This window comes from Oncorhynchus nerka, linkage group LG23, assembly GCF_034236695.1.
Source record: "Oncorhynchus nerka isolate Pitt River linkage group LG23, Oner_Uvic_2.0, whole genome shotgun sequence".
NCBI classification, from domain to species: domain Eukaryota; kingdom Metazoa; phylum Chordata; class Actinopteri; order Salmoniformes; family Salmonidae; genus Oncorhynchus; species Oncorhynchus nerka.
Window position 1 is genome coordinate 30,140,631 of NC_088418.1, and position 17,184 is coordinate 30,157,814.

General features: G+C 43.0%; 2 protein-coding genes across 3 annotated transcripts in view; both read left to right on the plus strand.

The window, feature by feature from the left end:
- lrp2b (low density lipoprotein receptor-related protein 2b) overlaps window positions 1-1,440 on the plus strand; it is a 116,444-nt gene extending 115,004 nt beyond the window's left edge. For both annotated transcript variants that reach the window (XM_029629670.2, XM_029629669.2), the window contains 3 exons: window positions 42-107; window positions 360-416; window positions 681-1,440. In XM_029629670.2, the coding sequence (XP_029485530.2) occupies window positions 42-107; window positions 360-416; window positions 681-722 (165 nt within the window). In that variant the 3' untranslated portion in view covers window positions 723-1,440. The remainder of the gene's footprint in view (window positions 1-41; window positions 108-359; window positions 417-680) is intronic.
- Window positions 1,441-3,189: 1,749 nt separating this feature from the next.
- LOC115106688 (MAGUK p55 subfamily member 3-like) overlaps window positions 3,190-17,184 on the plus strand; it is a 31,158-nt gene continuing 17,163 nt past the window's right edge. The window contains exons 1-2 of the mRNA XM_065008039.1: window positions 3,190-3,403; window positions 4,078-4,147. The gene's annotated coding sequence lies outside the window, so the exon portion shown is untranslated. The remainder of the gene's footprint in view (window positions 3,404-4,077; window positions 4,148-17,184) is intronic.

Sequence of the window (17,184 nt, forward strand, 5' to 3'; positions counted from 1 at the left end):
TTCGGGCTTTTATACCATTTTTCTTCTGGCTGACATTTTAGGGGGCCTTTGAGAATCCAGATAAGGAACTGACTCCCGAGGAACCAGTCGCCGACGAGTCACTAAAGGTATCCATGGAGATGATAAAAGACAATTAGACGTGGATACTACTCTGCACTTTGTGAAAATGATATATGATGATGAGTACTGTCATGTTTTAATTGTAGTGTACAGCTCTCTCTGTGTATACCATTACTATGAAAATACTGTAAATATCATGCGTACTTGAATATGGTCATATGATGTCTATGTTTGAGATATAAGTTCCTGTTAATTTACCTGAATGCCAATAATTGTTTCTTTCACACCACCCTCTTCAGTTCGAACCCATTCCTGATGACAATGCCGACGACGGTTTCATAAACCCAATGTTCTCGGTGAGTGTTCAAGAAATATGAGTGCATTCCATCTCTGCATTCGACAGTAGAATATGTGTTTTATTGTTTTCGTATGCGCTTTGGTGTATTGATGTCATCTTTATGCATAACGGCAGTGTAATATAAGTTGTAGACCTAGGTAGAATAATACTTTCTAGTTTCAAATAAACTCCAAGCTACATCAAGCACACGTCAAACGCTTTCAAATCTTTAAACGCACAAGATCAAATACTGTCTGTCTTCATTCTACTGCTCTTTCGACAGGATCCCACTTACCCATCCACCCCAGCAGACTCCTTCATTTGACCTCCACACCAGGCAAATCAGTGGACAAAACAACAGGACTAAACACTGGACTAAACTGAACACTAGGACTAACACTGGACTAATCATACCTCCCCCACCGTTCCCTGGTTGGAAAATGGGTTATTAAAGCTAACCTACTGTCATTTTTTCTTCAATATATTTCACGATGCAATGATGTGCCAAATATGTGATTTAGTGGATTATTATCCAGGTAAGCATTAGAATAATGTCTCTGTAGGAGCTGATCCATCGTCAGTATTGTGGAATACTTATAATTTAAAGGTAAGATTTGTATGGAGAAAGCTGATCCGAGAGCAGTGCTGCCTTTCTTTTGATTCTATCAGTATGGACACATTCTCCAACGTAACACTGAGTGAACATTAACTCTACGTGGTGTTCTGGAAACGCATGTTCCATCTTCAGCCGTTGTGAGAACAATGCATCGTTAAAACACTCATAAGTTCCATTGCTATCGGGAAACTGGGGCCCAGAGCAGTTAAAGGAAGTGATGCGATAGTGGGTGAACGGTAGAACGGATGTTTCTAGAATGATGTGCCTTAGTTATAAGTCTTTATAACTAAGGCTATATTTTTATGATTACAATCTGTGATTCATGATATTTGATTGACTCTCGTCATAAAGCGAAACAAACTGTTGATGTATATGATGTTGTAAATGATCTTGTTTGATACTGTATGATTAAACCGTTTGTTGTTGAGTTTCATAAGTGTTCTTGGAGATGAACCTTGGCAACCAGGCCTTCGATTTCTTCATCCCATCAATTATGAGAAGGGCCCTGTGTAATATCACATGACCTGAATTTTTTGCTTTATTTAAAGCTTTTTCATCAATCTGTCCCCCTTTTTTTAATGTCAGATGGTCCAGCACCATCCTCAGACAGTTTCTTTCATTTTTTGTATAATTCTCATTTCTAGAAAAGGCTTTAATAATCCAGGTCATGTGACATGATTAACCAAAACACAGGGCCATAATTCTGAATTCTGAATTGTTTGGATGAAGGACAATATGGATGGTAATTATGTTAGTTTTAGCAACAAGACATTGGCCACCACACCACAATACATAGACTACATATACACATATACTCTCTCCCTCTCTCTCCTTCCCCTCTCTCATTCTCTGCATCCCTTTTTGTGTTTGTGTCTGTCCACTCCACACATTTGCCAAGCAATCAGCATAGAGACTCACACTGGTGTCATCTGAGTAGGACGACCCTGATACCCATGTAGTGTTTGCTGTGACCCACTGAACTTGGCTGCTGTGCTCCCTGCTCAGCCATAAAAGCCTACAGCCCTACACTAACCACATAGCCACGCCTTAATGATTACTGATGGGGTAACAAAAGCAATGACTACAGCACTTTGCAACTCCCTTCCCTTCCTCTTCTCACCTCTCCTCCCCTGTCCTCCTCTGACTTTCCCTCCTCTCATCCTGCCATCATAAATGTCTTATCACATCAAGGCTTCCCCTTTGATTGAGTGGACTGTAACTACACTCCAAAAGGGTTCTTTGACTGTCCCCATAGGAGAACCCTTTTTGGTTCCAGGTAGAACCCTTTTTGGTTCCAAGTAGAACCCCTTTTGGTTCCATGTAGAACACTGTGAAAAGGGTTCTACCTGGAAACCCCCAAAATTATACCTGGAACCAAAAGGGTTCTACCTGGAACCACAAAGGGTTCTTCAAAGGGTTATCCTATGAGTGTAGGGCACTAAAAGAGAGAGGGGGAGTAGATGGAGGACAGAGTGGTTGGTTAAGGGATAAGTGGAGTGATGGTGCGGTGATGGAAGAGTGGAGGGATGGGGGGCAGAAAAGGAGTGAAGTAGGGGGACTGGTAAATTTAGAACCATAAAGGTGCTATCTAGAACCTAAAAGGGTTTTTAGGCTGTCCCCATAGGAGAACCCTTTTGGTTCCAGGTAGAACCCTTTGGGGTTCCATGTAGAACCCTTTCCAGAGGGTTCTACCTGGAACCAAAAAGGTTCTCCCTATAGGAACAGCCGAAGAACCCTTTTGGAACCCATTTTTCTAAGTGTGTCATTTAGCAGACACTCTTATCCAGATCGATTTACAGGAGCAATTAGGATTAAGTGCCTTGCTCAAGGGCATATCGACAGATTTTTCACCTAGTCTGCTTGGGATTCGAACCAGCAGCGTTTCAGCTACTGGCCCAATGCTCTTAACCGCTAGGCAACCTGCCACCCCATAATGACTCATAGGCATGTTTTAGTTCTACTACTCCCACATGTCAAATCTGCTTATCAGCTCAAGCATGTCACAATCAGCAGCATTGGTGAAGCAGCTAGAGAAAGAGAGGGAGGAAAGGGGTGGACCACAGATCCTGCATCCATGCGTCTGTATGTGTGAGAGAGGGAGAGGGAGAGCGAGTGGAACGGCCTGAGTGATATAATGAAGATAGACAGATAGGGGGAGGGAGGAGCCTGAGCGAGAGATAGAAAGGGAGGACCAGCGAAGTGCAGTGCTGCACGCGTGTCTGTGTGAGGAGGAGGAGAGAGTGATACAGATAGCAGGGAAGCTAATGGCAGGTTTACACAGGAATCAAGACACAGCGCTAGGCACCAACCCAAAGGAGAAAAAGGAGGGATTGCCAATGCACACACGCCCACACAGATACACACCACAGACAGAGCAGAGCATGAATAAGGTAAGGATCTTATTCTGTTTCATTTATAATTATTCTGGCAGACGTCTCAGCAGGAGGGAAGGATTCAGCAATTAAAGATATTGAGGGATACAACGTGTGTCCACCTTTATGTGAAAGCTGCAGGGATGCTCAGCCTTGTGTGTGTTCTTGTGAAACCTGCTAGGATTCTCCAAATGCTAGATTTGACAAAAACAAGTGTAGTGGGTTTATAGAATGCCATATGTAATCTTTAAATCAAATCTATTTAGTTTGCTATAGCTGCTTTATGTTAGATTTGATATTAGAGGTAGCATTGAATGCCATGGAACTGTAGGTTGAATGATACATTTAGTATGTCTTTGTGTTCTGTGGGGGGGGGGGGGGGGGGTCCATGTTGATAATCGTGTGCTGTGTTAATGCAAAGTCAACTTCTCAGACTAATTATATCCATTGATACAAATTGCATTTGAATTGCAAAGATGTCATATGAAACGTCAGTAATGGAATGGCAAGGACACACATTGCATTCTTACCTTGCATGACCGCCCCTGCTCTCTTTGGCCTGGAATGATTCAATACATGACCTTAGAGGGATCTGGTCATCTCACGATATTTATTTTTGAAATACTACAGCATATTTGGAAACCACTTGCCATAAGCCATCACATTGCTGACACCAACTCGTTGCTTTTCAGACACTTTAAGGGACAGAGGAAAGAGGTTTGTTTGCAGACCGAGCAGTCAAGCATTACTTAAGGAAAACAGGTGAGGCCGTGGGCTTTGTCACGCAACAACACACACACACACACACACACACACACACACACACACACACACACACACACACACACACACACACACTGGGTAGAAGGGCAGATGGTGCCAGGTCTGTGTTTTGAGTGACCTTGCCTTCCCCCTCTCTGGCATCACCCAAAACAACAGACAAATCATCCACTCTTCATCTGACTCTACAGGCAGTCAAACAGGTGGTGAGGGAGAGAGAAAGGGATGGCGAGAGAGAGGAAAGAGAGGAGAGTGCATGTGCGTGACACCACCCTTGGCATTGACAGAGAGATGGGGAATGGAGAGAGATGGAGGAGAGAGAGAGTGAGGGAGGGAGGGAGAGGGAGGAAGAGAGAGGGAGAGGTCAACAACATGGGGTCAAAATCTGCTGAATGAAGACCGTGCTATCATATAATACTGTGACCTTAGCTGAGGGGGTTCACCATCTGTCATAGAGACAGGCACTATGAAAGGCTATTGTATGCCTACGCAACGTAATGATGAGTAAACTTGCCTGAGACCTGAAGACTTGTGTCAGAGCTAATGCTTATAGGCTTTGTCTCAATAGGCTGATGTGGTCCTGAGAACACAAGACCGTAACTACAGGAGTGAGCTATAACAGATTTGAAGAAAATATCTTAACGATCTCTTTAAAAATCTGTTCACACTGCTTATCATTTAGGCCTCTGAAGTTAAAACAGACAACGATTTTGGCTTTTAACACTGTCGCAACCATGTCCATTAGCCCGATGCTTAGGGACTTGGCTAAAAGTACAGACCTCTTTGTCTAATGCTTAGTCTTCTGGACCAGATGATAATCCTCTCACCACCCTCACTACAAAACTACTGCATGCAGCAATATAGTATAGTGTGCATGTAACAGAGTGCCATGCCACAGATGGTACTAACAGCAGATTGTAGTCCCACTACTATTCAATAGACCACTCTGTATTAGAAAGTACTACCAAAGGCATTCCTCTTGTCCCGGACCATATAGCCAGTAAGAAATGTCATGTTGTTCAGTGGCAGGCAGACAAATGTCAGTGGGAGGAGGCTGTCCACTCTAAGCTCTCCTCTACTGCTTGTTATCAGAGTCCTGGAGAGGGGAGGGATGGAGGAATATAGGGGATGGACAGAGAAGATGGTGAGGGAGAGAAAGAAGGTAGGGGGGAAGGGCAGAGAGGATGGTAGGGAGCAAGAGAGAGGGAAAGATGTGGGCATGAAAGAAGGGGAAGAGGGAGAGGGGTAGAGAGGACGTGTAGGGAGAAAGAGAGAAGAGGGATGGGGAGGATGAAGGAGGGAGAGAGAGATAGAAAGATGGGTTGGGAGGTAATGAAGAGGAATGGAGAGGGCGAATTGAGGAGAGAGAAGGGATCCAGCTTTTGTCAAATTAATATCAAAAGTATAATTTTTAGCATTTTAGCTAACCCTAACCCTTTCCTAACCTTAACCTAATTCTCATAACATGCTACATTCATTTTCCTAACCTGCTGCGTGAATTCTAACCTGCTACGAAAAGTCAAATCTGACATTATTTTAACAAAAGCTGGATCCCTTATAGCCATGACCGAGCAAGAGGGGGCCTGAAAGGGAGGCATTCTGTGGAAATTACTGATTTTCTGAGCAGAGAGGTCAGGGCGTCATGGCCTGGTTTATTCAGATAGAAATGGACGGTCTAGATTGGAACAGCCATGGCTTTTTGTTGAAGTGTATATAATCATATTAATGAACTGCAAAAATCTCTGAAGCTGGAGACTCTTACTACCTCCCTATAACTAGCTTTTAGCACCAGCTGTCAGAGCAGCTCACAGATCACTGCACCTGTACATAGCTCATCTGTAAATAGCCCATCCAATCTACCTCATCCCATACTGTATTTATTTATTTATTTATTTATTTATCTTGCTCCTTTTCACCCCAGTATCTCTACTTGCACATTCATCTGCTGCACATGCTACCATTCCAGTGTTTTATTCCTATATTGTAATTACTTCATTACTCCATGACCTATTTATTGCCTTACCTCTCTTATCCTACATCATTTGCACATGCAGTATATCGATTTTTCTACTGTATTAATAATTGTTTGTTTGTTTATTCCATGTGTAACTCTGTTGTTGTTGTATGTGTCAAACTGCTTTGCTTTATTTTGGCCAGGTCGCAGTGGCAAATGAGAACTTGTTCTCAACTTGCCTACCTGGTTAAATAAAGGTGAAATCAATTTTTTTTAAATCCCTGAAGACCTCTTCCTAAGGCAACCATGACCGTTTTTATTATACTCTCTAGCTTGTCATAGGTAGGCGCAGAGTGATTTGTTACCTCTTCTAGGAATAGAAGTATCAAATCAAAGTTTATTGGTCGCGTACACCAGTGGCGGTCTGTTCCGTTTATGATATTTTCTTTCATGAGCATGACCTTATTTCTACTACAGCATGTTGGATGACTGTCATTCAAATTCCATTCACCCAATTCAAAGTAACATCGCTAGGTTTAGGCTACTACATGATACTCTAATTTTCCCTATACCCATCATGAGGATGGTACAACCTAGCCTATGAATGAAGGTTTACAATGTAGGTGCACACAAGTCGAGAGAAACATTTGAGATGACCGTGACACATGGACAGACAGTGACACATTCAATACCGCCTTGCACACTCTTGCCAGCATTTAGCTTAGCTAGGGTGTAAGGATTAGTCCATCAGTTGCAAACAAGTGTTTCTATTGGACAAATTCTGGTATTTTTATCTCCGTTTAGTTTTCTTCCGTTTAAGAAACGTTTTTCAACAGAATCGGTGGAATGTATACACCCTTGATCACGCATAAACACAGTTCACTTTCATAGCAGCCACGTTGTAATTATTCTAGTCTCTATGCACTCTCCACCTTTTCCCTTCAATTGTGGACTTTAATGAACAACACATCAGCTATATGTGACCAGGCGAAAAAACCTTTCCAAGCCAAACCATGTCATAACCGCTACACACAGCCTACATCGGTGTCCCCGTATTAGCTAAAGTAATGTCCTAGTCAACATAGCTAATAGAACTAATGCGTTAGTAAACCCACTACAATCATGCAGTAACGTTAGTTAGTCAGTAAGCAGTTACACTGGCGTGCCCCAGTGGCAATAAATTAATAAAACCTAAAGCTTAACTTGACTTGGAATGAGTGTATTAATGCCTTCACACATGTATCAGGTTTATCTCTAAATATGAGGAAATGTTAATTATTTGCATTGAAAAGATGTGACTTAAACTCAGTTTGTAATATTTGTGTAAAAGATGTGATCACATATCTTGGTTTTAAAGTTATCAACGATCAGAAAGAAAGGGCCAACTTAAATGTCTCTCCTATTGTAGAGAAAATTGGAAAGAGATTTAACTCCTGGTTAAGAGATATTTCTTTATCTGTACTTTCATCAAAATCTGAAGGTCTGTCCAGATTAGTTTATACCTCCCTTGCCTTGGATGTTCCTCTATCAGTAACTAAAATGGTTGATACTAAATTATTTAACTTCATATGGAGGAATTAACCTCATTATTTAAGAAAAGCAGTAATATGTAGCACCCAAAATGAGGGAGGGTTGAATGCTCTGGATTTTAAAACCTCTACTATAATATTTAAGATTAAATGGATACAAAACCATTTAAGGAATAAGGATTGCATTTGGAATATCATCCCTAATTTAATATTCCAACAGATTGGTGGTCTAGAATTCTTACTAAAATGCAACTTTGATATGGGTAAAATACCTATTAAGCTTGCAAACTTTCATAAACAAGTACTTCTAACTTGGAACCTCATGTACAAACACAATTCTTCCCCACATAGGTATACAATATGGAATAATAAAGACATAAAATACAAAAACAAGTCTTTTTTTTCCAGAACTGGTTTGACAACAACATTATTTGGGTTAAACAATTATTGAATAATGATGGACAACTATATGATTATCCAGCATGTATGAGAACACACAATGTTACATTCACTCCTGAGGAGTATCAAACTGTTGTTAGAGCTGTCCCTTAAAGGTGCTATTCTTCTTTTAGGAGAATATAACACTACTCCAAGTGAAACTATTGAGGAATTTGTAGCCTCAATACAATTAGAAGGAAATTACATTTTAAACTATAAATGTAATATCATGTATATGAGGAAACTATGTCAATAAACTATGTCAATATCCCCTCTGCTAATGTACTGGAATGCAGCCACAGGACAAGTGAACTGGAACAAAGTTTTGTTGTCTGGTAAATATTGTATATCTAATAAGGTGAAAGAAGTATCATACAAACTCATTCATAGAATCTACCCTGTAAAGAGCTTTAATATACACAGATTTAAAATAGTTATTGATAACAAATGTGTAATTTGTGGTTGTGACCCAATAAACTCTTGACCATTTATTTCAGGACTGCTCTTATGTCAGAAGATTTTGGAGTGAGTTAGAAGATTTTATTTTAAAAGAAACAACTAATAATGTTCATTTGAGAGACTCTGGTGTTATGTTTTATTTTGATCCAAATGATATGGACCCTGATTTAACTTTCATTGTTAATTTGTTTATCTTTCATGGAAGATTCTGTATCCATAAAATGAAGTGGGCAGAGAACAAACCCCTCTTCACATTATTTAAGATATCATTTCAAAATAATATTTAAATTCTCAGTAAATGTAAAAACAAAAAAGCAATACGCACCATAAAAGTATTTAACTAATTGAAAATGATTATTGATATGTAATAACCCTGTCTGTTAGGTTTATGTACTCTTGTTTGTATATTTCAGTTTTTTTGTATTTGTTGTGTTCATAATAAAAATATATATATATTTTTTTTAACGTTTAAAAAAAAGTAGATAGTCATAGCCAGCTAACTAACATAAACACCCGGCAGACAAAGGGATGCTGAGTAACTAAACAAGCCAGCTGCATTTACTAGCTAAGTAAGTGAAACTGAAAGTGGAAAAAAATGATTCTCTCTCACTCTTGCTTCTCCTTCATTTTTGAAGAAATGAATTTGTTGAAAACTGTTCAACTGTCTCTCTTTCTTTGAGTCAACTACTCACCACATTTTATGCACTGCAGTGCTAGCTAGCTGCAGCTTATGCATTCAGTACTAGATTTATTCTCTGATCCTCTGATCATGTCAGTTCATGCTGCAAGAACTCTGATAGGTTGGAGGACATCCTCCAGAAGTTGTCATAATTACTGTGTAAGTCTATGGAAGGGGGTGAAAACCATGAGCCTCCTAGGTTTTGTATTGAAGTCAGTGTACCAAGAGGAGGACGGAAGCTAGCTGTCCTCTGGCTACACTATGGTGCTACCCTACAGAGTGATGTTGAGGCTACTGTAGACCTTCGTTGCAAAACAGTGTGTTTTAATAAATGATTTGGTGACGTGAACATATTTTGTATAGTTTTATCTAAAAAGGATTACTTTTTCAATGTTAATATTATTGATTTCCATGAAATTCACTGCGGAAGATGGTCCTCCCCTTCCTCCTCTGAGGAGCCTCCTGTGGCGTACACAGATTTGCAGACGTTATTCAGGTGCAGCAAAATGCTTGTGCTTCTAGTTCCAAAAGTGCATTAAATAATACCTAGCCAATAACAATTACTAAACAATACACAAATAACCAAACATGTTCTAATGTAGAAAGCAATTTCGTTTATATATATATATATATATATATATATATATATATATATACACATAATACTCCAAAATGACAAGGCGAAAAATAAAAAACATTTTCAAATCAAATCCAATTTTATTTGTCACATACATATGGTTAGCAGATGCTTGTGCTTCTAGTTCCGACCATGCAGTAATATCTAACAAGTAATCTAACCTAACAATTTCACAACAACTACCTTATACACACAAGTGTAAAGGAATGAATAAGAATATGTACATAAAAATATATGAATGAGTGATGGTCGAACGGCATAGGCAAGATGCAATAGATGGTATATTGTACAGTATATACATATGAGATGAGTAATGTAGGGTATGTAAACATTATGTAAAGTGGCATTGTTTAAAGTGGCTAGTGATACATTTATTACATCAAGATGCAATAGATGGTATAGAGTACAGTATATACATATGAGATGAGTAATGTAGGTTATGTAAACATTATATAAAGTGGCATTGTTTAAAGTGGCTAGTGATACATTTATTACATACATTTTTCCACTATTAAAGTGGCTAGAGTTGAGTCAGTATGTTGGCAGCAGCCACTCAGTGTTAGTGATGGCTGTTTAACAGTCTGATGGCCTTGAGATAGAAGCTGTTTTTCAGTCTCTCGATCCCGATTAGATGCACCTGTACTGAGCTCGCCTTCTGGATGATCGCGGGGTGAACAGGCAGTGGCTCGGGTGGTTGTTGTCCTTGATGATCTTTTTGGCCTTCCTGTGACATCGGGTGGTGTAGGTGTCCTGGAGGGCAGGTAGTTTGCCCCCGGTGATGCATTGTGCAGACCTCACTACCCTCTGGAGAGCCTTACGGTTGTGGGCGGAGCAGTTGCCGTACCAGGCGGTGATACAGCCCGACAGGATGCTCTCGATTGTGCATCTGTAAAAGTTTGAGTGTTTTTGGTGACAAGCTACATTTCTTCAGCCTCCTGAGGTAGAATTAGCCCTGATGTGCCTTCTTTTAATAATTCTTCTTATGGCTGCTGTCCCTGTACAAGGATCAACATCAGCGGAAATTTCAGAATGACAACTAATAGTACTCGATACAACTCAAACTTTCATTAAAACACACATGCAGGGTACTCAATTAAAGCTACACTCGTTGTGAATCTAGCCAACATGTCAGATTTTTAAAATGCTTTTCGGCGAAAGCATGAGAAGCTATTATCTGATAGCATGCAACCCCCGAAATACCCAAAGGGGACGTAAACAAAATAATTAGCGTAGCCGGCGCTACACAAAACGCAGAAATAAAATGTAAAACATTCATTACCTTTGACGAGCTTCTTTATTGGCACTCCTATATGTACCATAAACATCACAATTGGGTCTTTTTTTCGATTAAATCCGTCCATGTATACCCAAAATGTCCATTTATGAAGCCGGTCTGATCCAGGAAAAAACTGCTTTCCAAAACGCAACGTAATTTTTTTTAATTAAAAAAGTTGCCTATAAACTTTGACAAAACACTTCAAACTACTTTTGTAATCCAACTTTAGGTATTAGTAAACGTTAATAATCGATCAAATTGATCACGGGGCGATCTGTATTCAATAGCAGCAAGTCTTGAAATCATGGTCCATATTCTCCCTTTCATAACTTCCTCCGGTGTACTCGACGACAGGAAGTGCCTATTTCTCATTTCACCAAGGATTAACTTCAACCTAATTGCCAAGACTGGCGACATCGTGTGGAAGCTGTAGGAACTGTAAACTGGACGCTATCTATTTTCCCTTGCCATAGACAATACAGAGACTGGCAGAGGGATATTTTTTTGTGTTTTTTGTGAACAGTTTTCCTTGGGATTTTGCCTCCTACACACGTTCTGGTATAGTCACAGACATGACTTAACCAGTTTTATAAACTTCAGAGTGTTTTCTATCCACACATACTAATCATATGCATATACTATATTCCTGGCATGAGTAGCAGGACGTTGGAATTTTGTGCGATTTTTTACAAAAGGCTGAAAAAATTTGTAGCCTCTTTAAGAGGTTTTTAACCACGCTGTCTGTGTGGGTGGACCATTTCAGTTTGTCAGTGATGTGTACGCCGAGGAATTCAAAACTTTCCACCCTCTCCACTACTGTCCCGTCGATGGTTAGGGGGCTGCTCCCTCTGCTGTTTCCTGAAGTTCACGATCATCTCCTTTGTTTTGTTGACATTGAGTGTGAGGTTATTTTCCTGACACCACACTCTGAGGGCCCTCAACTCCTCCCTGTAGGCCGTCTCGTTGTTGTTGGTAATCAAACCTACCACTTTAGTGTCGTCTGCAAACTTGATGATTGAGTTGGAGGCGTGCATGGCCACGCAGTCGTGGGTGAACAGGGAGTTCCGGAGAGGGCTGAAAATGCACCCTTGTGGGGCCCCAGTGTTGAGGATCAGCGGGGTGGAGATGTTGTTTCCTACCCTCACCACCTGGGGGCGGCCCGTCAGGAAGTCCAGGACCCAGTTGCACAGGGCGGGGTTGAGACCCAGTGTCTCAAGCTTGATGACGAGTTTGGAGGGTACTATGGTGTTAAATGCTGAGCTGTAGTCGATGAACAGCATTCTCACATAGGTATTACCCACAGAACTACCCACCACAAACGGACCAAGCAGCGTGGTAACAGGGAGCAGAGGGTTCAGGACTCCTGGACATGGGAGGAGATATTGGACGGACAGGGACCCTGGAGAAAGGCTGGGGAATATCGCCTCCCGCAAGAAGAAATGGAGGCAGCTAAAGATGAGAGGCGGCGATATGAGGCAAGGCAGCGCAGCAGGCACGAGAGGCAGCCCCCCATTTTTGGGGGGGTGGCACACGGGGAGATTGGCGGAGTCAGGCGATAGACCTGAGCCAACTCCCCATGCTTACCGGGAGCAGCGTGGTACTGGTCAGGCACTGTGTTATGCGGTGAAGCGCACAGTGTCTCCAGTGCGCGCTCATAGCCCGGAGCGCTACATGCCAGCCCCCCGCAAGTGCCATGCGAGAGTGGGCATCCAGCAGGGGCGGATTGTGCCAGCTCAGCGCGTTTGGTCTCCGGTGCGCCGTTTCGGCCAAAGGTATGCGCCGGCTCTGTGTACTGTGTCTCTGGGGTGCTGGGAAGGTTCAGTTCAATGAATGTGGGCATTGAGCCTAATGGAGAGGTGCGAGCGTTAACCCCCAGATCTCCAGTGCTCCCCCACAGCCCGGTTCGACCTGTGCCTGCACTCTGGAGGGGCTAAAGTGGGCATTCAGCCTGGATTAGTGGTGCCAAGGCTGCACACCAGGGCTCCAGTGCTCCCCAACAGCCCGGTTCATCCAGTCCTTCCTCTACGCACCAGGCCTCTTGCAGGTCTCCCCAGCCTGGTGGGCCCTGTGGCAGCCCCACGCACCAGGCTGTCTCTGCGTCTCCTCCCTCCAGAGGGGCCTTTCAGTCCGGAGCCTCCAGAGGCACCCTTCAGTCCGTAGCCTCCAGAGGCGCCCTTCAGTCCGGAGCCTCCAGAGGCGCCCTTCAGTCCGGAGCCTCCGGAGGCGCCCTTCAGTCCGGAGCTTCCAGAGGCGCCCTTCAGTCCGGAGCTTCCAGAGGCGCCCTTCAGTCCGGAGCTTCCAGAGGCGCCCTTCAGTCCGGAGCTTCGAGAGGCGCCCTTCAGTCTGGAGCCTACGGAGGCGCCCTTCAGTCCGGAGCCTCCGGAGGCGCCCTTCAGTCCGGAGCCTCCGGAGGCGCCCTTCAGTCCGGGGCCCGCTATGAGGGTCCCCGGGGTTGGCGGAGAGGGTTCTCGCTCTAGAGGTGCCACCTAAGTGGGCCAAGCCAGAGGTGGAGCGGGGTCTATGTCCCTCACCAGAGCCGCCACCGCGGAAAAATGCCCACCCAGACCCTCCCCTATAGGTTCAGGTTTTGCGGCCGGAGTCCGCTCCTTTGGGGGGGGGGGGGTACTGTCACGCACTGACCTTAGAGCTTTTTATATTTCTACTTTGGTTTGGTCAGGGTGTGATTTTGGGTGGGCATTCTTTGTTCCTTTTTCTATGTTTTTGTATTTCTTTGTTTTGGCCGGGTATGGTTCTCAATCAGGGACAGCTGTCTATCGTTGTCTCTGATTTGGGAAACATACTTAGGTAGCTTTTCCCCACAGGGTTTTTGTGGGTAGTTGTTTTCTGTATAGTTTAGTTTCCTTACAGAACTGTTCGTTTTCCTATTTGTTATTTTTTTGTTCAAGTGCTCTAATTCAATAAAATATCATGGACACGTATCACGCTGCGCTTTGGTCCAGTCATTTACGGGAAGAGGATCGTGACATGTATGGTGCAGGCATGCAATCATCATGTTGTTTGGATTAAACTTTTCATTTGTATGATTATGTTGTTTGGGTTTGTAAGTTAATGGATAAGATTGATGCGTGCTTTTGTTTATAGTACAGGATAATCACGTAATGCAGGTTACACACACACACCTTCCGTCACACACATGCACACACACAAACACAATCTCTCTCCCTCTTTCACACACACACACACACACACACACACACACACACACACACACACACACACACACACACACACACACACACACACACACACACACACACACACACACACACACACACACACACACACACACACACACACACACACACACACACACACATGCACAGAGCGCCCTTCTGTTATCTGTGAGTCATTTTCCATGGTGGGAAAAGATGTCATGGTGTCGTTTTCTACAGTTTTTTCATCACCATCTATAGGATTACACACATGATTACCAAGGATAGATAACACATACAAATCAGCCAAAAACGTTAATGTGGCAATTTGGTATTTAGAGGACCACAATGAAAATAAGCCTTTAGGCTTTATTGTATATTGTCCTCAATGTATTTTTTAGGTACACCGTAGTAAACCAGAGCCTTTAATGTTCAAATAAATGAAATATTATTAACAGATAAGAAAGGTCAACCATATACGTAACAGGGAATAGTAACAGTTTCCAACGGCTTTTTTTGGTTCATCACGAGGTGGTGTCACTCTCTCTCACACACACACACACGCACACACACACACACACACACACACACACACACACACACACACACACACACACACACACACACACACACACACACAGAGTTAGTGTCAATCACTGCGGGCTGTATGATGGAGAATGGACTGATGTTTCCATGAAAGAAGGTGGTAAGGAGTTTCCTGACCTCCCACACTTATTTCTCAGGTTGACTATGTCGCGCGTGAGGAAATGGCTACGCTCCAGTGTCTATATTAGCATACTACTTTGGATGATGCATGCACATTACATTGTTTAATTCTAAGTAGTATGCTAGTGTGGATATCGAAACAGAGCTATTGTGCGCCTATGCCTGTGAGGGATGAGAAGTGAGTACTGTACAGTATTTTAATTGGTATGTCCATTTCAATCATAAGTCCATAACTATGTCAACAGGTGCAGCCTTAGGGAAATGATGTCTCTCACTGTTAGAAAACCCACACTACACTTCCCATGACTCCACAGTCAGCCATATTGATGCACAGGTGTAAAAGATTTCCCATTCCCGATCAGCTCTGCTGGCCGCACTTCATCAAGAAGCCGAACACAGCACATTAAAGGTCCAGTGCAGTCAAAAATGTGATTTTATGGTGTGAAATAACACTGTGAAATTGTCAAAATAATGATAATGCCTTTTTAGTGTAAGAGCTGTTTAACAAAGACTACCTGACATTTCAGCCTGGGATGGAGTTCAAATCAAATCCCAAATCAAATCAAATTGTATTTGTCACATACACATGGTTAGCAGATGTTAATGCGAGTGTAGCGAAATGCTTGTGCTTCTAGTTCCGACAATGCAGTAATAACCAACAAGTAATCTAACTAACAATTCAAAAACTACTGCCTTATAAACAGTGTAAGGGGATAAAGAATATGTACATATGGATATATGAATGAGTGATGGTACAGAGCAGCATAGGCAAGATACAGTAGATGGTATCGAGTACAGTATATACATATGAGATGAGTATGTAAACAAAGTGGCATAGTTAAAGTGGCTAGTGATACATGTATTACATAAGGATGCAGTCGATGATATAGGGTACAGTATATACGTATGCATATGAGATGAATAATGTAGGGTAAGTAACATTATATAAGGTAGCATTGTTTAAAGTGGCTAGTGATATATTTACATCATTTCCCATCAATTCCCATTATTAAAGTGGCTGGAGTTGAGTCAGTGTCAGTGTCAGTGTGTTGGCAGCAGCCACTCAATGTTAGTGGTGGCTGTTTAACAGTCTGATGGCCTTGAGATAGAAGCTGTTTTTCAGTCTCTCGGTCCCAGCTTTGATGCACCTGTACTGACCTCGCCTTCTGGATGATAGCGGGGTGAACAGGCAGTGGCTCGGGTGGTTGATGTCCTTGATGATCTTTATGGCCTTCCTGTAACATTGGGTGGTGTAGGTGTCCTGGAGGGCAGGTAGTTTGCCCCCGGTGATGCGTTGTGCAGACCTCACTACCCTCTGGAGAGCCTTACGGTTGAGGGCGGAGCAGTTGCCGTACCAGGCGGTGATACAGCCCGCCAGGATGCTCTCGATTGTGCATCTGTAGAAGTTTGTGAGTGCTTTTGGTGACACGCCAAATTTCTTCAGCCTCCTGAGGTTGAAGAGGCGCTTCTGCGCCTTCTTCACGATGCTGTCTGTGTGAGTGGACCAGTTCAGTTTGTCTGTGATGTGTATGCCGAGGAACTTAAAACTTGCTACCCTCTCCACTACTTTTCCATCGATGTGGATAGGGGGGTGTTCCCTCTGCTGTTTCCTGAAGTCCACAATCATCTCCTTAGTTTTGTTGACGTTGAGTGTGAGGTTATTTTCCTGACACCACACTCCGAGGGCCCTCACCTCCTCCCTGTAGGCCGTCTCGTCGTTGTTGGTAATCAAGCCTACCACTGTTGTGTCGTCCGCAAACTTGATGATTGAGTTGGAGGCGTGCGTGGCCACGCAGTCGTGGGTGAACAGGGAGTACAGGAGAGGGCTCAGAACGCACCCTTGTGGGGCCCCAGTGTTGAGGATCAGCGGGGAGGAGATGTTGTTGCCTACCCTCACCACCTAGGGGCGGCCCGTCAGGAAGTCCAGTACCCAGTTGCACAGGGCGGGGTCGAGACCCAGGGTCTCGAGCTTGATGACGAGCTTGGAGGGTACTATGGTGTTGAATGCCGAGCTGTAGTCGATGAACAGCATTCTCACATAGGTATTCCTCTTGTCCAGATGGGTTAGGGCAGTGTGCAGTGTGGTTGAGATTGCATCGTCTGTGGACCTATTTGGGCGGTAAGCAAATTGGAGTGGGTCTAGGGTGT